The sequence below is a fragment of the Musca vetustissima genome, unplaced genomic scaffold (assembly GCF_032173495.1).
Source record: "Musca vetustissima isolate MV318-11 ecotype Yass unplaced genomic scaffold, APGP_CSIRO_Mvet_v1 utg1485, whole genome shotgun sequence".
In the NCBI taxonomy this organism is placed as follows: domain Eukaryota; kingdom Metazoa; phylum Arthropoda; class Insecta; order Diptera; family Muscidae; genus Musca; species Musca vetustissima.
In genome coordinates this window covers 130,644-157,126 of record NW_026874713.1, presented here as the reverse complement: position 1 = coordinate 157,126, position 26,483 = coordinate 130,644, and the positions used below count along the sequence as shown (strand labels likewise).

Below are 26,483 nucleotides of genomic sequence, written 5' to 3'. Positions count from 1 at the left end.
GATATTAAGGAACTTTGATACAACATTTACCTTAAATCGGATGAAAATATATATGGGAACTATATCTAAATCTTGACCGATTTTCACGAAACTTAGCACACATCATTCTAGACCTAATTCAGTAGGCTATACCAAATTTCGTGCAAATAGAACGATATATAGGGACTTTGGTACTCCATTTACCTTAAATTGGACGAAAATATATATGGGAGCTATATCTAAATCTGAACCGATTTTTCCCAATTTCAATAGGGTTCGTCCTTGGGCCAAACAAATGAGTTGTGCCAAATTTCATCCAATTCGGATCATAAATGCGACCTGTACTTTGTTTACAATTTAACATGGACAGACGGACGGACGGACATGCATAAATCGACTCAGAAAGTGATTCTCTGCATATTCTCAAAAGAAACCTTGGGTCTACCTCGATTACTTTTGCTGGTTACAAACATATGCACAAAGACATAATACCCTGTGCCACAGTGTGGTGAAGGGTATAAAAATGAATTTAAAAATCTGAATTATCTTCCAAAAAATCACTTCCTTTGCGAAGTAAAAAAAGAAATCCTATCATATCCTTGTAACCTCTACTTACCTTGTCGTATGGCACGTATCCAATCGTGTCGTTCCTTTTCACTGTTGGCTACCAAATACAGGGTATACTGAGGAACGGTACGCTGTGATTGATCATCTGTTGATTCACAATAGCCTACTTGGAAAGGATAACCCTGCGGGACAGACATGGAAAATACATTAACAAATAATTAAATTGAAAATGAAATCAAATAAAAAATAGAGGTTCGAAAAAAATTGGTACTCACATCCGGTGCAAAAGGATCTCCACCTTCACCATTAACTGTGGCTACTTCGACGAGACGAACACCCTTAACCGGTATGCGGCCACGTTCACGACGACGCTGCAATGAAATGGAGAAAAAATTGGAAATTTTTAATAACAAAAATTATTTTTTTTTCTGCGGAATGAAGCCTTTAAAAATTAAGGACATTTTTATAGCAGGATCATAATTCCAGTACATAATTTTTTATTACCTCCTTTCGACAATAATTGAGTTGTTATTTTTATTAGACATGTCTCGTCCTGAAAACCCAAAAGGCAGGCAGACAGGCCACATGTTTATGTAATGGATATCCTTTCGAGAGCTTTGCATATTTCAAAGGATAATGAAAAGCAACAGGCCAGGCCACAACATTCATGAAATATTAACACTTCAAAGAAAGGTACGCACCAGAAAAAAAAAAAACTGACTGAAGCCCCGAAGCCTGCCTGCCACAAGTGTGACTTTAATATTTTATGGCAAATGTGAAAGAAAAAAATGCCAACTATTTCCTAAAAAAAGGGTAACAAGAATCGCTTCTTAAGGGTGGAAATATTTCAAGTGGAACTTTAAGTGTTGACATTCTTGATGACAGGAAGGAAAAAAAACTTTGGGGATGCCATGAAAAAAAAATCGATAACATATGAGGAAGGTAGAGTTAGAATTATTAAAGAATATTTTTGGAGGGTCTCTACAAGGCGTGGATTTTTATGAGAATATTTTTTGAGGGTCTATACAAAGCGTGAATTTTTATGAGAATATTTTTTAGGTCTCCACAAGGCGTGGATTTTTAAAAGAATATTTTTTGAGGGCCTACACAAGGCGTGGATTTTTAAAAGAATATTTTTGAATAGCCTCCACAACGCGTGGATTTTTAAAAGAATTTTTTTGAAGAGCCTCTACAAGGCGTGGATTTTTAAAAGAATATTTTTGAAGAGCCTCTACAAGGCGTGGATTTTAAAAAGAATATTTTTTGAAGGTCTCTACAAGGCGTGGATTTTAAAAAGAATATTTTTTGAAGGTCTCTACAAGGCGTGGATTTTAAAAAGAATATTTTTGAAGAGCCTCTACAAGGCGTGGATTTTAAAAAGAATATTTTTGAAGAGCCTCTACAAGGCGTGGATTTTTAAAAGAATATTTTTGAAGAGCCTCTACAAGGCGTGGATTTTTAAAAGAATATTTTTGAAGAGCCTCTACAAGGCGTGGATTTTTAAAATAATATTTTTCGAGGGTCTCTGCAAGGCGTGGATTTTAAAAAGAATATCTTTTGAAGAACCTCTATAAGGCGTGGATTTTTATAAGAATATTTTTGAAGAGCCTCTACAAGGCGTGGATTTTTATAAGAATATTTTTGAAGAGCCTCTACAAGGCGTGGATTTTTATAAGAATATTTTTGAAGAGCCTCTACAAGGCGTGGATTTTTATAAGAATATTTTTGAAGAGCCTCTACAAGGCGTGGATTTTTATAAGAATATTTTTGAAGAGCCTCTACAAGGCGTGGATTTTTAAAAGAATATTTTTTGAGGTTCTCTACAAGGCGTGGATTTTTAAAAGAATATTTTTTGAGGTTCTCTACAAGGCGTGGATTTTTAAAAGAATATTTTTTGAGGTTCTCTACAAGGCGTGGATTTTTAAAAGTATATTTTTTGAGGTTCTCTACAAGGCGTGGATTTTTAAAAGTATATTTTTTGAGGTTCTCTACAAGGCGTGGATTTTTAAAAGTATATATTTCAAGGTATACTTAGAGGCGTGGATTTTTAAAAGTATATTTTTTCATACATCATCAGACCAATAGGCGTGGATTTTTAAAAGTATATTTTTTCATACATCATCAGACCAATAGGCGTGGATTTTTAAAAGTATATTTTTTCATACATCATCAGACCAATAGGCGTGGATTTTTAAAAGTATATTTTTTCATACTCATAGACCAATAGGCGTGGATTTTTAAAAGTATATTTTTTGAGGTTCTCTACAAGGCGTGGATTTTTAAAAGAATATCTTTTGAAGAGCCTCTACAAGGCGTGGATTTTTAAAAGAATATCTTTTGAAGAGCCTCTACAAGGCGTGGATTTTTAAAAGAATATTTTTTGAAGACACTCCTCCCCAAAACATACAAAATGATTGTGAAATATGATCTTTCTGTCCATTACATTAAGAATTATCGACAGCTGTGCGTTTTTAGTGGGTTTGTAGGTTTTAGCCGATCTGTTCGTTCGCATGTCTGATTAATGTAACATTAATTGACTTTCACTTCCTTTCAATTTCAATTTAAAAGAAAACACTTTAATTTCATTTCGAAAACAACAACTAAAGCTAAATAAAATGCGATTATGTGCGACCAAAAATCGTAGTAGTTTGGACCAACCAACCACTGGAGTAACCACCACCGCCAGCCACAACAGCCCCGCCACAGCAAAGATGACGACGATGGCGTTGATAATTTTTTGCCCCGCAAATGACGATATTATTCGGAGCTTATGTTGTACAACAAACCAAACAAATTTTCAAGTTGGACTTGAAAGTTAACACGTTTTTATGGTTATCATGGAGAGCACTGGTCAATGAAGATCGGACAGGGAAGAAAAATTGTATGAAATGTGTATTGAAATTGTTGATGATGATGATGATGACCACGACACACAACGGTAATGTTGTACCGAAAAAAGTGAAAAATTATTGAGTTTTGTAAACAAATTTCAGTTTATTTCAAGTTTCGTGTAATTTGAGAATGACGAAGTGAGGTAATTTTTTGGGTTTGCTTATTTTTTTCTTCGTCATTGAATTGCGACGGCGTGACAGACATTAAAACGTTTTTAATTGAAAATATAATTTTTTTTTTGAGTTTTGAGAAGTGAAATGAAAAATGAAGTCCTAAATATGGGTTAAATATTGAATATTGTGAATGTAAAAATTATGAAGTGTCATGGAAGGAAAAGATTTTTAAAATTAAGGAATTGGGAACCTCGAAAACTTGTGGATTTAAAAAAAATTCCACAACCATATAAGGCGTGGATTAAAAAAAAATATAATACTATCTAAGCATGGATTTTTTAAAAATACTTTTTCGCAGATCATCCAAGGCGTGGATTTTTTAAAGAATATTTTTTCTAAGGCCATCCAAGGCGTGGATTTTTTAAAGAATATTTTTTCTAAGGCCATCCAAGGCGTGGATTTTTTAAAGAATATTTTTTCTAAGGCCATCCAAGGCGTGGATTTTTTAAAGAATATTTTTTCTAAGGCCATCCAAGGCGTGGATTTTTTAAAGAATATTTTTTCTAAGGCCATCCAAGGCGTGGATTTTTTAAAGAATATTTTTTCTAAGGCCATCCAAGGCGTGGATTTTTTAAAGAATATTTTTTCTAAGGCCATCCAAGGCGTGGATTTTTTAAAGAATATTTTTTCTAAGGCCATCCAAGGCGTGGATTTTTTAAAGAATATTTTTTCTAAGGCCATCCAAGGCGTGGATTTTTTAAAGAATATTTTTTCTAAGGCCATCCAAGGCGTGGATTTTTTAAAGAATATTTTTTCTAAGGCCATCCAAGGCGTGGATTTTTTAAAGAATATTTTTTCTAAGGCCATCCAAGGCGTGGATTTTTTAAAGAATATTTTTTCTAAGGCCATCCAAGGCGTGGATTTTTTAAAGAATATTTTTTCTAAGGCCATCCAAGGCGTGGATTTTTTAAAGAACATTTTTTCTAAGGCCATCCAAGGCGTGGATTTTTTAAAGAATATTTTTTCTAAGGCCATCCAAGGCGTGGATTTTTTAAAGAATATTTTTTTCTAAGGCCATCCAAGGGGTGGATTTTTTTTAAAGAATATTTTTTCTAAGGCCATCCGAGGCGTGGATTTTTTAAAGAATATTTTTTCTAAGGCCATCCAAGGCGTGTATTTTTTAAAGAATATTTTTTCTAAGGCCATCCAAGGCGTGGATTTTTTAAAGAATATTTCTTCTAAGGCCATCCAAGGCGTGGATTGTTTAAAGAATATTTCTTCTAAGGCCATCCAAGGCGTGGATTTGTTAAAGAATATTTTTTTCTAAGGCCATCCAAGGCGTGGATTTTTTAAAGAATATTTTTTCTAAGGCCATCCAAGGCGTGGATTTTTTAAAGAATATTTTTTCTAAGGCCATCCTGTTGAACTTAATTCTGGCTTGTCTGCTCGCTTGTCAAATAAAAGACGTCTGCTTCTTGTGGTTGCTATTTACAGAGTGTTTATTTACAACTTACATTCTAATTAGGTACACTTAACACTAAGAATGTGATCGTCTAGAGTGTGTGTTTCGCACTCTGCGATCTCTACACAGTTACTCTGGGTTGTGTGTTGTAACATACGTAACGTGCGAGTTCAATAACTTCAACACTTCCCCTCAACACACATACCCAGACACTATCCAAACCAAAAATCAAAATATTCTTTATTTATTTCTTTCTGTAAACACATTACAAATTTTCATCTTAAATAATATGCAACCATTACTCATCTTGTTGTCTTCCCCTGAATCCCATACTTACAACGGCTCGACAAAATTTGACCTAACTGTGCATCTATGTTGTTGTTTTCTAAACACATTCGACTCTTTTTGATGCTGAGGGCTCCCCCCTCTTTGTCGACCGTAACGGTTTCTGCACTTCTTTGCATTTGTTGTTGCTGCAGCCATAAATACTTTTTTCCTTGGGTTGTTGATCAAAAACACGTTCCCCACTCTCCTCGCTGTCAGCACAATTTTACCGTTGTTAGTTACCCTCGCACATTTCTTTCCAAATTTTACATCATGAATTGCCGCTATTCTGCCTACCGATAAGAAATTGCATTGTAGGCTCGGCACATACAACACATCGTTGAGCACAACGTCACCCTCGTTGATACGCACTCTCCCCTTCCCCTTTGCTTCTATTGTCTTTTTGCCAGCTAGGGATATTTCTTCTCGATGCTCCTCAAAAGTCGAAAACAAACTTCGATCACAACACATGTGTGAGGAAGCACCGCTATCTAAACACCAGACCTTCTTATTGACGTTGTTGTTGTCGATCGTCGCTAAACTTGTGTACGCATGCTCACCCTTTTGTTCTGATTTTTTGCATTGCGCTGCGTAATGTCCCCTGTCGCCGCAGTTGAAGCAATTGTTGTTTTTATGTGTGCGGGATACTCTGTACCTGCTACCTGCGTTGTTGTTGGGACTTTGCTGATTTGCGTTGTATTTTCCATTGTTGTTGTTGGGATTTCTTCGATGTGCGTTGTATTTACTGCTATTGTTGTTGTTGGGATTTGCTCTATTTTCGTTGTATTTTTTACTGTTGCGGTTCCATTTATTGTGCGCCATAAATGCCTTTGTGGAATTTTCTGTTGTGATGCCCATTGCTGTTTTTCTTCTCTCGCTTTCCTCGGCTAACTTTACCTTTAGAGCAGACAATGTGGGTAAAGTGTCCCTTGACTCTAATGCAACCACGAGATTCTCGTATGAGCTAGGAAGACTGGCGAGGATCATAATTGCTAACAGATCTTCACACAGCTCTATACCTGCCTCTGCCAATCTATCCACGACTGATGTGTATTCGCATAGGTACTCTTGCACGGCATCGTGCTCTTCCATTTTCATGCCAATTAGCTTCTTGAATAGAGATACCTTTCTGATTGGCCCTTTTGGTCTATGTATTTCGGACAGACTGCTCCACGCGTCCTTCGCCGTCTTGCAGTTCTTAATGTGCGACAACTGAACTGATGTGATGCTGAGGATAATTGTCGCCATCGCCTTTTGGTCTTTTTTTCTCCACTCAGCATTTTTCTCTTCCATCATTTCCTCGGCGATCACCTCCCATAGATCTTGGTGAATAAGGACGGACTTCATTTGGAGACTCCACGACTCATAGTTGTCCTCTGACAACTTTTCAATGTTAAACATTGTAGACATTTTTGTTCCCCTTTCTCGTTATCGACACACGATGTTAAACCGACACACAGTTTTTCAATACAATGTCCCTTTCTGCTGTCCACGCACTTTCACTTTAATATTGGGCAATCACTGTTTAATTTTCCTTAATTCGGCATTGATCTGGGATTCACTATTTCCTTCAGAGATCTCCTGGGCCCATAACCTGTTGAACTTAATTCTGGCTTGTCTGCTCGCTTGTCAAATAAAAGACGTCTGCTTCTTGTGGTTGCTATTTACAGAGTGTTTATTTACAACTTACATTCTAATTAGGTACACTTAACACTAAGAATGTGATCGTCTAGAGTGTGTGTTTCGCACTCTGCGATCTCTACACAGTTACTCTGGGTTGTGTGTTGTAACATACGTAACGTGCGAGTTCAATAACTTCAACACATCCAAGGCGTGGATTTTTTAAAGAATATTTTTTCTAAGGCCATCCAAGGCGTGGATTTTTTAAAGAATATTTTTTCTAAGGCCATCCAAGGCGTGGATTTTTTAAAGAATATTTTTTCTAAGGCCATCCAAGGCGTGGATTTTTTAAAGAATATTTTTTCTAAGGCCATCCAAGGCGTGGATTTTTTAAAGAATATTTTTTCTAAGGCCATCCAAGGCGTGGATTTTTTAAAGAATATTTTTTCTAAGGCCATCCAAGGCGTGGATTTTTTAAAGAATATTTTTTCTAAGGCCATCCAAGGCGTGGATTTTTTAAAGAATATTTTTTCTAAGGCCATCCAAGGCGTGGATTTTTTAAAGAATATTTTTTCTAAGGCCATCCAAGGCGTGGATTTTTTAAAGAATATTTTTTCTAAGGCCATCCAAGGCGTGGATTTTTTAAAGAATATTTTTTCTAAGGCCATCCAAGGCGTGGATTTTTTAAAGAATATTTTTTCTAAGGCCATCCAAGGCGTGGATTTTTTAAAGAATATTTTTTCTAAGGCCATCCAAGGCGTGGATTTTTTAAAGAATATTTTTTCTAAGGCCATCCAAGGCGTGGATTTTTTAAAGAATATTTTTTCTAAGGCCATCCAAGGCGTGGATTTTTTAAAGAATATTTTTTCTAAGGCCATCCAAGGCGTGGATTTTTTAAAGAATATTTTTTCTAAGGCCATCCAAGGCGTGGATTTTTTAAAGAATATTTTTTCTAAGGCCATCCAAGGCGTGGATTTTTTAAAGAATTTTTTTTCTAAGGCCATCCAAGGCGTGGATTTTTTAAAGAATATTTTTTCTAAGGCCATCCAAGGCGTGGATTTTTTAAAGAATATTTTTTTAAGGCCATCCAAGGCGTGGATTTTTAAAGAATATTTTTTCTAAGGCCGTCAAAGGCGTGGATTTTTTGAAGAATATTTGTTTCTAAGGCCATCCAAGGCGTGGATTTTTTAAAGAATATTTTTTCTAAGACCATCCAAGTCGTGGATTCTTTAAAGAATATTTTTTCTAAGGCCGTCAAAGGCGTGGATTTTTTAAAGAATATTATTTCTAAGACCAGAACACAAGTACGGCTTCCTTTAATCCACCACAGGCAGCGGAGAAGAAATATTTCTACAACCATATAATCCCATGTTGTGCGAACATAATATTCCCTAGAAAATGCAAATGACCATGACAAGGCTGTGAACAAGAATATTTCTTTGTTTTTCGTAGGCAGACTGTGAAAATTTCCCAAATAGGACGACATTAAATTATGACCTTGCATTGTGCTATTATAGCAATATTTTTTTATGAAAATTATAGTTCCAGCTTTTATAAAATATTGCTTTCGAAGGAAAATTTAATTACAACCCATAGAAGTTGTTCTTTGTGAACTAATTTCTTATTCAAATAAAAAACTTATTAACAAAGTAGAAGACTACTAACCTTTTCTCACTCTCTTCCCTTCATACCACCACGGGCTACAAGCATTCATTTCACTGCATCGTATTTAATAATAAATTACCTTGACCATAGCTGTGAGAGTGAATGACGTTGAAAAAAAGAACGACATTTTTCCTTCCAATGTCTTTTGCCCCAAGCGAATCGAATTGAATGTCAAGTTGAAAAAATAGAAATTAATCAAAAATGGTTTTTATGTTCAAATAAAATTGAAACAAAACTATAACAACGATAATACGGTTGGCTATATAAAAAACAATAACAACAACTATTCCATTCAAAAAAATTTCGTTAATTATCCGCTTAAGTGAAGAACACAAAGCTAATAAAGAAACGAGTAATTATGTACAGTGGGTTGAGTGGTGAAACTAAAGAATAATTTTTAAACCAGTAAGGAAAGTAGTAAAGTCGGAGGGGCCGACTATATGATACCCTTCACCACTTTGGGTATATTCAACAGATGAATCCTAACAGACATTGAAGGACGATTAACATGAAATAAATCTGGATCGATTTTCAGGAAACCTGACACACATCAGTCTACACCTAATTCATTACGCTATGCCAATTTTTGTGCAAATCGAAAGATATATAGGGAGATTTGTACACCATTTACATTAAATCGGACGAAAATATATATGTGAGCTACATCTAAATCTGCACCGATTTTCAGGAAACTTAACACACATCATTGTAGAACAAATTCAGTACGCTGTGCCAAATTTTGTGCAAATCGAAAGATATTTAGGGACTTTGGTGCACCATTTACCTTAAATCGGACGAATATATATATATGGGAGCTATATCTAAATTTGAACCGATTTTCACGAAACTTAGCATACATCTTTCTAGGCTTTATTAAGTACGCTGTGCAAAATTTCGTGCAAGTCAAAAGATATTTAGGGACTTTGGACCAACATTTACATTAAATCGGACGAAAATATATATGGGAGCTATATATAAATCTGAACCGATTTTCACGAAATTTAACACACGTCTTTCTAGGCTTAATTCAGTATACTGTGCAAAATTTCGTGCAAATCGAGAGATATATAAGGACTTTGCTGCACCATTTACCTTAAATCGGACGAAAATATATATGGGAGCTATATCTAAATCTGAACCGATTTTTCCCAATAGGGTTTGTCCTTTGTCCAAATAAATAAATAAATAAGTAAATAAATAAATAAATCTAAATCGGATTATAAGTGCGACCTGTATTTTATTTACAATTTAACATCAACAGCGGGCGGACGGACATGCATAAATCGACTCAGGAAGTGATTCTATGCATATTCTCAAAATGAACCATGGATCTATCTCGATTCCATTTGCCTGTTACAAACATATGCACAAAGTGTGGTGTAGGGTATAAAAATCCACGCCTAAGGATGGTCTCAAAAAATTATTTTTAAAAAATCCATGCCTGGGGATAGTCCTAAAATTAATTTAAAAACCAGTGACCCGAGCAGTATAGTCGGACGGGGCCGACCATATCATACCCTACACAACTTCCATGAGAATCTAACTTTCTGTGATTCTATATTCTGAGATTGGGCAATATTTGCACACTTTTGACTGGCTAGAGGTCAGCAAATGTTACTAATAATCAGTACAGCCCCTCTAATATCTTGTCCAGATTCCCTTCAACGCGGGTTGTGTTGTGATGTTCGGCTTTCGACTGCAAAAGTACAAATAATTAACTTTTCGGTCCACTTCATCCGAAAAATTATTATCTGATCATCATCTAACATTTTAGGCGTTGTCCTTGACCATAACTGGAACCTCATGGAACATTTCAAAGCGATCAGCGCTATATTTCTGCCCTACAGTGTGGTAATAGGTTACTAAATAATATATGAATACGTGAGCACCTGTAAATATTTAAGTGTAACTCCTGCATCCGAGTACCTACGACAATATAATTGGTATCAATTTAAAGATCAACCACTCCTCTTGGACATGCTATTAACTTCTCGGATCTGTGTCCTTCAGGAGTAAATATATACGCCATAGAATACAAATTTTGTCATTTTTCACACAAAAGCCATTCGACCCGCTAAATATTGACCGATCTTTATCAAAACAAGTATGATTATTCTTTGGTCCGATCCCCTTCTCCATGTAAATTGGAGATGTTTGGGCCATAATTACGGCCTCGGGAGCGACCAGAAAAAGCGACAAAAATTAAGTATTTGGTCCATTTCATCCTCTTAATATTAACCGATCTTCATTGGGTAGAATCCATCCTACATGCAAAATTTCGTGAAGATTGGTCCATAACCTGTATCGTGTTTACAAATTATAAAGGACAGACGGACGGATGGACACACATGTCTAGATCGACTCAACTAGTCGAGATATGACGATCGGTATACATAAAGGTGGGTCTAGGACCACCTTTAAGCCCTAACTCTTGGGGCTGCACAAAGCTATAATACCCAGACAACATAGTTATGTAGGGTATAAAAATCCACACCTAAGGATGGTCTCAAAAAATTATTAAAAAAATCAACGCTGTTACTTCACACCACTGTCCATTCGAAATATTTTAGAAAAAAACTGTTAATTCGACCTTCTTAAGCTCGATCGAAGGTGAATTGGACAAAGCAGTAGTGGCTTGGCTTGGCTGACTGTCCAGGCAACGAAATGTATGGCAGAAGAAGAAAAGTGCCGCATATATCATTGTTTACCAAACACAGCAGGGAATCGTGTTACTTGTTGTTGTTGTGTCGTTGCTATTGTTGTTATTCCATGAGATATTTATTCCCCACCCTCAATCGCTTTATGTTGCATTTGCTTGGTTGACCAATGTCCAAGTTGATCCCGCCGTCCTCACAAAAAACACAAATGGACTGATCGGTTTTTTATATGGCAATAAATGTTATTTTGTAGTTGTTATTGTTTTTGGTTGAGTGTATCCGATAAGAAGATGTGATCAATTATTGGAAATTGTATTTCTAAAAAAGGCAAAAACAAAGACAGTGGCAGACAACGGCAACTATCTATCCGTCCACCACCCGACCACTTTAGTGATTAATGAGTCACACGCAAAATAACACACACGTCGTCGATGATAGTTCCCTTATTTTTTTTTCGCTGGAAAAAATAAGAAGACGGCGACGACTGACGACCACTGACAACAACAGTTATATGGGGAGACAGAACGAACAGCTATGGCCCATGGCCTGCTTCCCTCCAAAACATAAATCCCAGCAACCTAAATGAAGTTCCATTCTGCTGTTGGATGTTTTTCCCTTTCCTTTTCTTTTCCTCGTCTTTATTAAATCTTTACTTTATCACTTACTCACCTTGTGTCGTGATAAGACGTTACCAATTTTTTGTGGCGGTGGTCGTTGGTATGTCTGAGGTCTGTTTTTTTCGCTCTTTCTTCATAATTGACAGATGAAATGAGGTTTCCTCATTGTGGAATGTTTCTTGTTGTTGTTCTTTGTTTTCAGCTGAACGATGACTGACTGCCTGGCTGATTGGAAAAAGGGCCTAACCTAATTTTTTGGGGTTTTGTAATTTTTTCTTTCGATTTTTTTGTTTTGATGTGATAGGCGTTAGTAATGGTTTTTACAAAAGTTAAATATTTCTTAATTCTTGTCATATTTGTGAGGGTAAATTTTCTTTATTCTGTCATTTTTCTGGGTCATGGCATGGAGGTGTTGTGATAAGGGATTAGTTGAGGAAAAATTCAGGGATTTTAAAGAAATGTAGAATTCAAAAACAATTACAGGAGGCAAACCCGAACAATATTTAAAACAAAATCCACCACTCTTGTAGAGGGACCCTAAAAATATTTTTTAAAAAAACCACGCCTTGTAGAGGGACCCTAAAAATATTTTTTAAACAAACCACGCCTTGTAGAGGGACCCTAAAAATATTTTTTAAAAAATCCACGCCTTGTAGAGGGACCCTAAATATATTTTTTAAAAAATCCACGCCTTGTAGAGGTACCCTAAAAATATTTTTTAAAAAATCCACGCCTTGTAGATGGACCTTAAAAATATTTTTTAAAAAATCCACGCCTTGTAGAGGGACAGTAAAAATATTTTTTAAAAAATCCACGCCTTGTAGAGGGACCCTAAAAATATTTTTTAAAAAATCCACCCCTTGTAGAGGGACCCTAAAATATTTTTTAAAAAATCCACGCCTTGTAGAGGGACAGTAAAAATATTTTTTAAAAAATCCACGACTTGTAGAGGGTCTGTAAAATATTTTTTAAAGAATCCACGCCTTGTAGAGGGACAGTAAAAATATTTTTTTAAAAAATCCACGCCTTGTAGGGGGAACCTAAAAATATTTTTTTAAAAAATCCACGCCTTGTAGAGGGATCCTAAAAAATATTTCTTTCAAAAATCCACGCCTTGTGGAGGGACCCTAAAAAATATTTCTTTAAAAAAACCACGCCTTGTGAAGGAAGCCTAGAGGTTCTTCCGAAAATATTTTTAAGCACAAATATTTTTTAAATAAACCCTTTTCCACATTTACAAAATAGTTGTAGGTTATGTCTTCCAAACCTCTCCATACCATGCCTACAATAAAACTGCAGGATAGACCATTAAACGGATTTTTGGTGTTATTATTACATGGTAGAGGTGGAGATACCTTCTTCTGTGATGTTCTCTTATCAAAAATTCACATCAGCATGGACAACAATCCAACAAGCCGGACATTTAAATGTCAGTGCCAATTAGGGTAGTGACAACAGCGGTCATGTTGTCTCCTCGCGATGCCAGCGAGACAATGAAGGAGGAGGCATACCAACAACAAAAGGCTAGACATGGAAGGAGAGGCACAAAAAATGGAAATTCACAAAAAAAATATACGTACATTAAAATAAACGGACATCCTGTTGCTCAGTCAGTCAGTCTGTTGCCGGTCTGACATTTATTACAGTGTTGTGCTTGGGACACACACACTAAACTATAACAATAACAATAAAAAATATGGGAATGAATAAAAAAATTCTCATGACCAAATGCGAAGAAGAATTTTTGTGACTGACATGGGATGGGATAGAATGGAGAAGACGAAAAGGTTCATTTAAATGACCGCTGCCACCACCACCACCATATCCCCATCATAAAGGACAAATAAATTGAGGGATTTCTTGCCATGGATAGTCAACACCTAATTATTTGGATAAATCAACTCATTTGCATATTTCTGGGAAATAATGGGAGGGATGGAGATTATCTTTCCACTTACATTGTATCCTTCCCACACTCACATCGTAACATGTAGATGACATAAACAATTTATTATTATTTTTTATTTTCATTGACATAATTAATAGTTGAGGTTTTACAAATTTTATATCATGATAATATATTCGAGACTATGGGTGGCAGCGAACTATTTCCGGAATATTTTTTTAAGGACACTTCATTTCAAAAATTGTAAAAAAAGTATTCAGAAGTGTCTATTTTGCGTCGATTTTTTAAGGACCCACAAGGCGTGGATTCTTTAAAGAATATTTTTTCCAAGGACCCACAAGGCGTGGATTTTTTAAAGAGTATTATTTTCAAGGACCCACAAGTCGTCTTTTTTTTAAAGAATATTATTTCCAAGGACCCACAAGGCGTGGATTTTTTAAAGAATATTATTTCCAAGGACCCACAAGTCGTTTTTTTTAAAGAATATTATTTCCAAGGACCCACAAGGCGTGTAAGGTCTCTAAGAAATATTTTCAAAAAAAATCTACGTCTATGTCGGCGTCCAAAAATATTTTTTAAATCTAAATTTATTAATAAAAATCGACCTTTGACATTTCGATGTTTTTTCTACGAAGCGAACTAAACATTTAAATTAAATGAGTGTTCGTCGTCAGTCCCTTATCAGTAGTTCGTTCACTAATAGCTCATGGTGTTCTTGTTGTTTCTGTGTTGTGGCAAGAGTAACTATAAACAGCGTTCGTCATATAGCCGAAATAGCTCAGTTGGGAGAGCGTTAGACTGAAGATCTAAAGGTCCCCGGTTCAATCCCGGGTTTCGGCAGACAATTTTTTTTTTTTTATTTTTTGATTTTGAATTTTTATTTTTATTGGTCCCTTATTTTATTATTAAGTGAAGATTACAAAAATAATTTATTTCATGTTTTACTCAACGTTTCGTTAGCTTTTTTCCAACTCCTTCAGGAGTATTTTATTTAAAAATATTAAGGATGAAAAGTCAGATTAATAGGATATTCTACACTGGTTAACAAAATAATTTATTTCATATTTTACTCGACGTTTCGTTAGCTTTTTTCCAACTTCTTCAGAAGTTTTTTTATTTGAGACTGAAAATGGTAGAAACAAAATTTAAAGGTATTTTCCAGTAGCGGTCTTTATGAATTGAAGAGAACCCATTTTGTATAATCTATGGTAATATTTGAAATGTTACATTAATTCACGATATGGCTCTTCTTTACTCAGCTATGGAACAGAGTGACAAAACCCCCAACGTAATGGATACCTTTATTCCCTTATCGGCAACAAGTCTATCCGAAAACACCACAAAAGTTTCACCTAAACAAAACATTAAACAAAGAACACCCCAAAAATTGAAACTAAACAAAGAAGAGAAAAACTGGATCACGAAGCCGTATATACCGAATAGAAGCGATAAATAGCGTTAAAAGACGGTTAGGCATTGTTTCGAATTTATGGAGACAATCAGCAGCAGCAACAAATGAGGTAAAATTGGAACAAATGCCCATTAACAAAACAAATAAACACTATTTGGGTTAATCCAAAATGGTGTGGAGGAGGTGGTTAGAGGGAGGAGAGGGTTGCTACAAACAAACAAAGAAAACATGGGGGAAAAAAGTGCAACAGAAAAAGCAGTCACCAGACAAAGAGTCATTGGTACGAGGAATTCCAACAACTCCAAAGAGAGGAATGGAAAATTTGTGGAGCTTTTTTAGAAGACCCCTTCTCTAGGCGCAACAATCAGAAATATAATTGACAACGATAAGCTAAATAAACAACGAACAAGTATTGACTAGACACGAAGACTGTCGGGCTCTACCTTCCTCTTGAATTTTTGGTTAGGGCTTTTCCTCACCATCCATCATTTTGAGGCGTTGTTTGTTTTCAATTTTTAAAAAAGGGGGTGTAATAGTCCCCCTTTTGTAAACAACATTATGTTGCACATTGTTGTAGTTATCGATTTTTTGTTGTTAAATGTGGCGGACAATGTTTACTTTATTATGTGGTGTATTGTAAATTAGATTAGAGCTTTGGAAGTGAAACCAAAAAATCCGAAGCACTTGAAAGCGCCACAAAACATGAGAAATGAAATATATGTAGGGGTTCCCCCTGCTCTAAACGCCCCACAATAATATGACTGACAATTATTGCCGTAATCAGGAAACATGAGCGACTAAATAAACTCTTTGACAGACATAACGGATTTTGGTATTCGGAAAAAATGTTGATTGAATTAAAAGGCCTATCTATGGGACCTGCATTTAAGCCTATGGAGATCAGGTCCTTTCAGATCGTATCCATACATCTTTATTTATAGACATAACTTACCCATGGAGTCAAACACTCTTCAAATATATTATACCAAATTGTATTGAATATTTCTTACCTGAAAATAGAAAAAAAAAATTAAATTGGTTAATATGGTGTTGAATTATTATGGAAAATAATAATTCGGCAGTGCCGAACTTTGGATACCATCCACCATAGGTATACTGACAGATACTTGAAATGAAAATATAGGGAAAATACAAAAAAGTGATCCTACACCGATAATTCTACAAACGGATTTATGTAAACCACTATGTAACCAAATACAAATTTCAGCAATTTTTAATGGAGATTTTTCCCTGAATCTGCAAGATCCAAAAAGTTGGCTGATACTGATAACGCATGGTAGAGTATAAAATCCTCAAACTACTGTAATTTAGATTACAAAGTTATAGGAGGCTATGCCTAAAGGGGGACCAATATCGATTACATAGTGTAGGAAATAGTGCATATTTGGGGATATCATTATATGAGGGCTATGCCTAATTAATGACCGGTATATGGAAATTTTGAACGCAATATTTTAATTGTTTATCTCAATTATTTCCTTCAAGAGGTATCCCTATATTGAGGATATGCCTAAATGTCTGCCGATATATTTCATTATAGTCATGTTTGAATTTTTTATCACAATATATTTAGAAGGCGGAATGTTTACAACAGATGGCTAAATAGTCTTTGTATGGTAAAAAATTGACTATTCCCCGTAACGATTACCCAACCGCAACACACGGAACAAATCAGATAACCATTTTAATATAAAAAGAGGGTTATATGGGGACTACCCCTAAAAAGGGGTGAATATTAATATTTTTTGGCGGGGAGATTTGTTACCATATACGACTATACCAAATTTCAGCGAATTCGGTTGAAAAACGCGCTCAAGAACCTTAAAATATCGAAAATTGCAGGTACCTTTATATGGGGGCTACCCGAAAAAATTGACCTATATTTATAATTTTTTTGTGGGAAAATTTGGTAACCAAAAAGAACCCGATGTACCAAATTTCAGCGAATTCAGTTGAAAATCGCGCCAAAGAACTCAAAGTACCGAATTTCAGCGAATTCGGTCGAAAAATGCGATCAAACCCCCCAAAATTCCGCCAAATTAGGGGTACCCTTATATTGGGGCTATCCGAACATATGGACCTATATTTATAATTTTTAGTAGAGAGATTTGCTACCCAAGAAGAACTCAATGCACCAAATTTCAGCGAATTCGGTTGAAAAACGGGCTCAATGACCCCAAATACTGAAAAATTGTGGGTACCCTTATATTTGAGCTATGCCTAAGCGTGGACCGATATAGCCCATCTTCGAACTTGACCTGCCTGCAGACAAAAGACTCTATGCAAAATTTTGGCGTTCTATCTCAATTCGTTTAGACGAATTGACGTACAGACGGACATGCTTAGATCGTCATAGAATTTTACGCTGATCAAGAATAATAAGGGTCGGAAAATATTATTTCGATGTGTTACAAACGGAAAAACCAAACTAATATACCCTCCATACTGTGGTGGAGGGTATAAAAACGGGGTTATATGGGGACTACATCAAAAAGATGGTGAATAATTTTTGGTAGACAGATTTGTTACCATATACGACTACAAAATACCAAATTACAGCGAATTCGGTTGAAAACAGCGCTCAATAACATGAAAATACCAAAATTTGGAGGATACCATTTTATGGGGGCTACTCGAAAAAATAGACAATATATATAACTTTTTTGTGGAGAGATTTGGTACCTATTAATGGGGACTACCAGAAAAGTGGACCTATATTTATAATTTTTAGTGGGGAAAGTTAATACCTAGTAAGAACCCAATGTACGAATTTCAGCGAAATCGATTGAAAACGCGTTCAAGAACCCCAAAATAACGAAAATTCCGGCCAAAATCCCGCAAAAACTGAAAATTGCAGGGGGTGCCCCTATATGGGGGCAACCAGAAAAAGTGGACCTTTATTTAAAATTTTTAGTGGGGAAAGTTGGTACCCAGTAAAAACCCAATGTATCGAATTGAAAAATGCGCTCATGAACCCCAAAATACCGAAAATTGGGGGGTACCTCAATCTCAATTCGTTTAGAGGCTAGAGTGAATACAAAAGGCAGACGGAAATGGCTAAATCATGGATAAACTTTATATGGTCGGAAATGATTATTTCGATGAGTTACAAACGGAAAAACAAAATTAATATATCCTCCATTCTATGGTGGAGGGTATAAAAAAAGCCTTGAGAATAAGTCTTGGGTCATTTGGGTATTGAGAAAAAATATGTAAAAAATCCACGCCTATATGTCTTTTAGGGGTTGACAAAAGAATTTAAAATTCCACGCCTAAGGGTATTTTTTTTTTTTTTTTGAAAAAAAATATATGTTAAAAAACCCCCTAAAATCTCAAGTGGAAATTTCCTTTCCAACAAAAATAATATACGAAATTCTGGGTGTTAATGTTTGAAACAATTATAGTTAATTAAAAACGAAAGAATTCAAAATATTTTCAAAAAAAATCTTCAATTTGTTTTCTTTCCCTTCATTATGAGTTAATAAACAATTCAACTTGAAATCAAAAACATGATTTTTTTTACAATAATCTGACAAAACTTTAATTCAAGTGTTCGGAACATACAATTTCAACGAAAATCATTCGAAATGCATCTCACAGAAAAAAGCAACGAAACCTCTTCATAATCTCTTTGATACGTTTTCAATTACATGACAGACCATGAAAATTGAAGATGGAACGAACTGAAAAAGGGATTGAGGCAAACGCTGATGATGATGATGATGCGGCGGCGGCTGCTGATGACGAGGAGAAATTTGATGGCATTAATGATGATTTTCAGTTTTTTTGTATTTTATCGAATTTTGTTGCATTTCTACTCCCTCAATTAAACACAAACAAAATGCTAAGTGAAGAACATCATCCACATCCACTTGAATTGTGGGGATAGAGATATACCAGCAGAATGTGAGTAGATGATGGGATTTGAGAATTATTTAGTTTTTTGTTTGACAACAACAACAACATCAATAACACCATCAAATCAAAATTGAAAATGATTTTCATTAAGAAAGTTTGATTAAAAGTGACAGCTTGTCCGCTTCGCCACACAGACACAATTTGCTTTGCTTTGTGCGGATAATTCATCATCAAATGATGGGTGCATGGCGGGATGGACTGGTTGTGACAGGAAATGTTAAAAAGGGATTGTTTTGCTTGTTTAAATATTTCAAAACTCTAATGATTTTTAAATTTCTATTAAAAGAAAAATAAAACCATGGAGGTGGCAATTAAGTTCGAAACTGGAGGAATCTAAATTAGTTTTAATTAAAAAATTAGAATTTCAAACAAAAAGGCGTGGATTTTTCAAATATTTTTTTCAAGCCCTTAAAGACCAATAGGCGTATATTTTTTAAATATTTTTTCTCAAGCCCTAACAGGCCAATAGGCGGGGATTTTTTTTTAATATTTTTTCTCAAGCCCTAACAGGCCAATAGGCGGGGATTTTTTTTTAATATTTTTTCTCAAGCCCTAACAGGCCAATAGGCGGAGATTTTTTAAATATTTTCTCAAGCCCTAACAGGCCAATAGGCATGGATTTTTTAAATATTTTTTCACAAGCCCTAGGCGTGGATTTTTTAAATATTTTTTCACAAGCCCTAGGCGTGGATTTTTTAAATATTTTTTCACAAGCACTAGGCGTGGATTTTTTAAATATTTTTTCACAAGCCCTAAAAGACAAATAGGCGTGGATTTTTAAAATATTTTTTCTCAAGCCCTTAAAGACCAATAAGCGTAGATTTTTTAAATATTTTTTCTCAAGCCCTAATAGACCCAAAAGCGTGGATTTTTAAAATATTTTTTTCTCAAGCCTAAATAGACACAAAGGCGTGGATTTTTTAAATATTTTTCTCAAGCCCTAGTAGACCCAAAGGCGTCGATTTTTTAAATATTTTTTCTCAAGCCCTAACAGGCCAATAGGCGTGGATTTTTGAAATATTTTTTCTCAAGCCCTAACAGGCCAATAGGCGTGGATTTTTGAAATATTTTTTCTCAAGCCCTTAAACACGATAAAGTGTGGATTTTTTAAATTATTTTTTCTCTAGCCCTTAAATACGATTAGCCGTGGCCCATAGGATTGAGAATCTGGAAGAACTTTCAGTAGGTCGTAAGGAGACCCCAATTAATTTTTTAACTTGTATGGCTTCGGATCAATTAACATACTGACCTCCTGTCAATCATTTAAATTTTTCTTTAATTAAATTTGTTTTTTTTTATTTAACAATTTGGGGTAGTTTTTTCTACCAACCCTCCGCCCCAATTTTTTCGTTTGCTATCAAACACTATTTTCAGTTGAGATAAAGTTGAACGGTTTGACATACTATCTAACGGATATGTCAATACCATTACCATGTCTCATGGAGACAAGATGACGTTGTGACTCTATTATTTTATACAATTTGCTAGTCCTCCGGCCTCTCCATCGTCTTCGTCGTGTTCCTTCAACTTTTGTGTCATACATATGTTTCAATATTTATTCAGTGTTTGTCCGTTCGTCCACCCGACCCTTCTGCAGCATGGATATCCTCCTTTTGGAAAAAAATCTCTAGCTGAAATCTATGGACTTCTTTGTCGTTATCATGTTCATAGTTTATTTTTAAACATTGTGTAGCGAATAGGTTTCTTCTCTCCTCAGAACACATGCCAGTCCAACCACTCCCTCCTCACGACGTTCGATGGCTGCTGGTTGTCTGTATGTCAGCCGTTTCTGTTCACTTTGTTTGGTGTCATTTTCTCCTTTCATTCATTTCATTCCGAACCCCATTCATCTCGTCTCCTGCAAAGAATAAAAGTCGACGACATTTTTGTTGTTGTTGTAGTTTCCAACATTTGAAAATATTTTTCTATAAATATTCTCATTTCAACTTTTCCTTCCTTTCCTTGGGTTTCCCTTAAAAAAACGATGACATGGAGGAGCTGTTAAATAAGTGTGTTGTTGTGATTGGTGTTGTTGCTGCTTTTTGGTTCAAATATTTTAATGGAACATGAATGTGTCGTTTTTGTGTTTTTTGCAGTTTTCCATTTCATAGCTGTTGGTGTAAATACAGCGGAAAAGTGAAAAACAAGTAAATGAACACCAACAGCCAGCCAATGTTTTAACTTTTCCCTTGATTGACAATTTTGTGGGACAAAAAACAGAAAAACAATTAACCCTTGAAGGATCAGCAGAAGAAAAAAACTAAGATTTGAAAAAAATTTCAATAGGCGTGGATTTTTTAAAAAATATTTTTTCCATAGACCAACAAGGGTTGATTTTTTAAAAAATATTTTTTTGAAGACCACCAAGGCGTGGATTTTTTAAATATTTTTTTCTTAAGCCCTTAGGCGTGGATTTTTTAAATATTTTTTTCTTAAGCCCTTAGGCGTGGATTTTTTAAATATTTTTTTCTTAAGCCCTTAAAGGCCAATAGGAGTGGATTTTTTAAATATTTTTTCTCAAGCCCTAAAGGACCAATAGGCGTGGATTTTTTAAATATTTTTTCTCGAGCCCTTAAGGATTAGGCGTGGATTTTTTAAATATTTTTTCTCGAGCTCTTAAGGACCCATAGTCGTGGATTTTTTAAATATTTTTTCTCAAGCCCTTAAAGACCCATAGGCGTGGATTTTTTAAATATTTTTTCTCAAGCCCTTAAAGACCCATAGGCGTGGATTTTTTAAATATTTTTTCTCAAGCCCTTAAAGACCCATAGGCGTGGATTTTTTAAATATTTTTTCTTAAGCCCTAACAGACCAATAGGAGTGGATTTTTTAAATATTTTTTCTTAAGCCGTAACAGACCAATAGGCGTGGATTTTTTAAATATTTTTTCTTAAGCCCTAACAGACCAATAGGCGTGGATTTTTTAAATATTTTTTCTTAAGCCCTAACAGACCAATAGGCGTGGATTTTTTAACTATTTTTTCTTAAGCCCTTAAAGGTCAATAGGCGTGGATTTTTTAAATATTTTTTCTTAAGCCCTTAAAGGCCAATAGGCGTGGATTTTTTAAATATTTTTTCTTAAGCCCTAAAGGCCAATAGGCGTGGATTTTTTAAATATTTTTGCTCAAGCCCTTAAAGGCCAATAGGCGTGGACTTTTTAAAATATTTTTTCTCAAGCCCTAACAGACTAATAGACGTGAATTTTTAAATATTTTTTCTCAAGCCCTAACAGACCAATAGGCGTGGATTTTTTAAATATTTTTTCTCAAGCCCTAACAGACCATAAGGCGTGGATTTGTTAAATATTTTTTCTCAAGCCCCAACAAACCAATAGGCGTGGATTTTTTAAATATTTCTTCTCAAGCCCTAACAGACCAATAGGCGTGGATTTTTTAAATATTTCTTCTCAAGCCCTAACAGACCAATAGGAGTGGATTTTTTAAATATTTCTTCTCAAGCCCTAACAGACCAATAGGCGTGGATTTTTTAAATATTTTTTCTCAAGCCCTAACAGACCAATAGGCGTGGATTTTTTAAATATTTCTTCTCAAGCCCTAACAGACCAATAGGCGTGGATTTTTTAAATATTTTTTCTCAAGCCCTAACAGACCAATAGGCGTGGATTTTTTAAATATTTTTTCTCAAGCCCTAACAGACCAATAGGCGTGGATTTTTTAAATATTTTTTCTCAAGCCCTTAAGGACCAATAGGCGTGGATTTTTTAAATATTTTTTCTCAAGCCCTTAAGGACCAATAGGCGTGGATTTTTTAAATATTTTTTCTCAAGCCCTTAAGGACCAATAGGCGTGGATTTTTTAAATATTTTTTTTCAAGCCCTTAAGGACCAATAGGCGTGGATTTTTTAAATATTTTTTCTCAAGCCCTTAAGGACCAATAGGCGTGGACTTTTTAAATATTTTTTTTTCAAGCCCTTAAGGACCAATAGGCGTGGATTTTTTAAATATTTTTTCTCAAGCCCTTAAGGACCAATAGGCGTGGATTTTTTAAATATTTTTTTCTTAAGCCCTTAAAGACCAATAGGCGTGGATTTTTTAAATATTTTTTTCTTAAGCCCTTAAAGACCAATAGGCGTGGATTTTTTAAATATTTCTTCTCAAGCCCTAACAGACCATTAGGCGTGGATATTTTAAATAATTTTTCTTAAGCCCTTAGAGACCATTAGGCGTGGATTTTTTAAATATTTTTTCTTAAGCCCTTAAAAGCCAATACCCGTTTACTTAATATTTAAATTTTTTATTTTATTCGTATTCCTTTCCTATGAATTAAGCGGGTTAATAACCGATTAAATAACTATGTCGCTGTTATGCCCGTCTGCCTGGCTGCCTTCATGCCCACTGCGATTCCATTGAAATCTTTCTTCACTCATGTTTTATTATACATATTCATATTTTCCGCATTGAAAAGCATTTAATATTATTTTTGAAAAACAAAAAGAAAAACTTTTGATTTGGGTTTCCTCACACACAAAATGTCATAAATAGAACACACATGTACAAGGAGCAGCATATGGACGACCGATCTCTCCCTGGCATCAGAAGTTGGGATACGTTCATTTTATAGAATTGCTTTTTTCTTCCTGTTCTCAAGTCCTGGCAAACTATAATAATAAAATAAAACAGAACAGCCCAAAAAGGGTAAGAGGCAACCGAATAGGAAAATAAATTGCATCAGGACATTTGGGAAAATGGCGTAGGAAAATAAAGCGGAACGGAACACAACGTTTGTTCTACTTTTATTCGGCTTAAATAACAGTTAAAAACTTATTTTGTAGAATGTAGGCTGAGGAAGAAGGAAACCGGAAGTTAAACGAATAACATTTTTTTTCATTTAATGATTTAAAGTCAAAACTAATGTAAGAGGACCCGGATGTAAATTTAGGCCTGGCGAAAAAATATTTTAAAAATCCACGCCTAATGGTCTTTAAGGGCTTGAGAAAAAATATTTTAAAAATCCACGCCTAATGGTCTTTAAGGGCTTGAGAAAAAATATTTTATAAATCCACGCCTAATGGTCTTTAAGGGCTTGAGAAAAAATATTTTAAAAATCCACGCCTAATGGTCTTTAAGGGCTTGAGAAAAAATATTTTAAAAATCCACGCCTAATGGTCTTTAAGGGCTTGAGAAAAAATATTTAAAAAATCCACGCCTAATGGTCTTTAAGGGCTTGAGAAAAAATATTTTAAAAATCCACGCCTAGAGCTATGAGGATATCCTTGAAATAATATTTTAAAAATCCACGCCTAGAGCTATGAGGATATCCTTGAAATAATATTTTAAAAATCCACGCCTAATGGTCTTTAAGGGCTTGAGAAAAAATATTTTATAAATCCACGCCTAATGGTCTTTAAGGGCTTGAGAAAAAATATTTTAAAAATCCACGCCTAATGGTCTTTAAGGGCTTGAGAAAAAATATTTTAAAAATCCACGCCTAATGGTCTTTAAGGGCTTGAGAAATCCACGCCTATTGATTTGTTGGGGCTTGAGAAAAAATATTTAAAAAATCCACGCCTAATGGTCTTTAAGGGCTTGAGAAAAAATATTTAAAAAATCCACGCCTAAAGGTCTTTAAGGGCTTGAGAAAAAATATTTAAAAAATCCACGCCTAATGGTCTTTAAGGGCTTGAGAAAAAATATTTAAAAAATCCACGCCTAAAGGTCTTTAAGGGCTTGAGAAAAAATATTTAAAAAATCCACGCCTAATGGTCCTTAAGGGCTTGAGAAAAAATATTTAAAAAATCCACGCCTAAAGGTCTTTAAGGGCTTGAGAAAAAATATTTAAAAAATCCACGCCTAATGGTCTTTAAGGGCTTGAGAAAAAATATTTAAAAAATCCACGCCTAAAGGTCTTTAAGGGCTTGAGAAAAAATATTTAAAAAATCCACGCCTAATGGTGTGTGGTATCCTTTCAAATATTCTTTAAAAAATCCACGCCTAATGGTGTTTAAGGGCTTGAGAAAAAATATTTAAAAAATCCACGCCTAATGGTGTTTAAGGGCTTGAGAAAAAATATTTAAAAAATCCACGCCTAAAGGTCTTTAAGGGCTTGAGAAAAAATATTTAAAAAATCCACGCCTAATGGTCTTTAAGGGCTTGAGAAAAAATATTTAAAAAATCCACGCCTAATGGTCTTTAAGGGCTTGAGAAAAAATATTTAAAAAATCCACGCCTAATGGTGTTTAAGGGCTTGAGAAAAAATATTTAAAAAATCCACGCCTAATGGTGTGTGGTATCCTTTCAAAAATTCTTTAAAAAATCCACGCCTAATGGTGTTTGGTATCCTTTCAAAAATTCTTTAAAAAATCCACGCCTAATGGTGTTTGGTATCCTTTCAAAAATTCTTTAAAAAATCCACGCCTAATGGTCTTTAAGGGCTTGAGAAAAAAATATTTAAAAAATGCACGCCTTTGGATCTTCTAGGGCTTGAGAAAAAATATTTAAAAAATCCACGCCTAATGGTCTTTAAGGGCTTGAGAAAAAATATTTAAAAAATCCACGCCTATGGTCTTTAAGGGCTTGAGAAAAAATATTTAAAAAATCCACGCCTTTGGATCTTTTAGGGCTTGAGAAAAAATATTTAAAAAAATCCACGCCTATTGGTCTGTTAGGGCTTGAGAAAAAATATTTAAAAAATCCACGTCTATTGATCTTTTAGGCCCTATAAAATATTTAATAGTCCACGCTATGGAACTTTTCGATCTGGCCACTCTATTCCTAAACAAAAAACATAAACAAATACAGCTGTTTTCTTCACCAAATTTCGTGTTATCAGCCAAGTGCTCTTGTAAACAGTTCTCTGTTTACATTTCTCATTATCGCATTGTGAATGCTGGGCAGACGGACGGATAGGCCTCTTGCCTTTGTGTGAGTAGAAGCATAGCACTTTGGGACGGACGACCAGACTGCCTGCAGTGCAATTCGAACAGAATGAATTACACAAGTATGTGTTATTTTCCACTTCTTATTGTCGTTGTTGTCGTTTTCTTTTGTTTACAACCAAAAGAAGAAGAAAACGAAACTACGTGGTTCAGTTTTTGTTGTTTTAGGACCCACGATATTCTGTTTTCCAAACCCTAAGGAAAAAAATTGTCTGATAAAGGTTTTTTCTCTTTTTTCACAATTGGTGTTGTTTACTTCTTCGTTTTGTTGTGTGTGTTTTCAACGTATTTTTTCTTTCGTTGTGTTTTTTATTTCTTATGGAGAGAGAAGAATAGAAATCATAAACCTTCTCCAAATTGATGGATTATCACATTTTGGGCCTGTTTGGTTTTTTCGAAACAATGTTATCATCGATGTTTTTCTTTTGGGAAACAT

General features: G+C 34.9%; 1 protein-coding gene and 1 non-coding gene across 2 annotated transcripts in view; one reads left to right on the top strand and one right to left on the bottom strand.

The window, feature by feature from the left end:
- The window catches only part of LOC133336147 (tyrosine-protein kinase Btk-like), a gene marked incomplete at its 3' end in the record, with an annotated part of 96,214 nt that overhangs the window by 4,936 nt on the left and 64,795 nt on the right, over nt 1-26,483 (bottom strand). Inside the window, exons 2-3 of the mRNA XM_061544447.1 lie at nt 822-917; nt 596-728 (exon numbers count right to left, since the gene is read on the bottom strand). Of these exons, the coding sequence (XP_061400431.1) occupies nt 596-728; nt 822-917 (229 nt within the window). The remainder of the gene's footprint in view (nt 1-595; nt 729-821; nt 918-26,483) is intronic.
- On the top strand, nt 14,570-14,642 carry Trnaf-gaa (transfer RNA phenylalanine (anticodon GAA)). The gene has a single exon. It is a non-coding gene; the product is annotated as a tRNA-Phe (tRNA).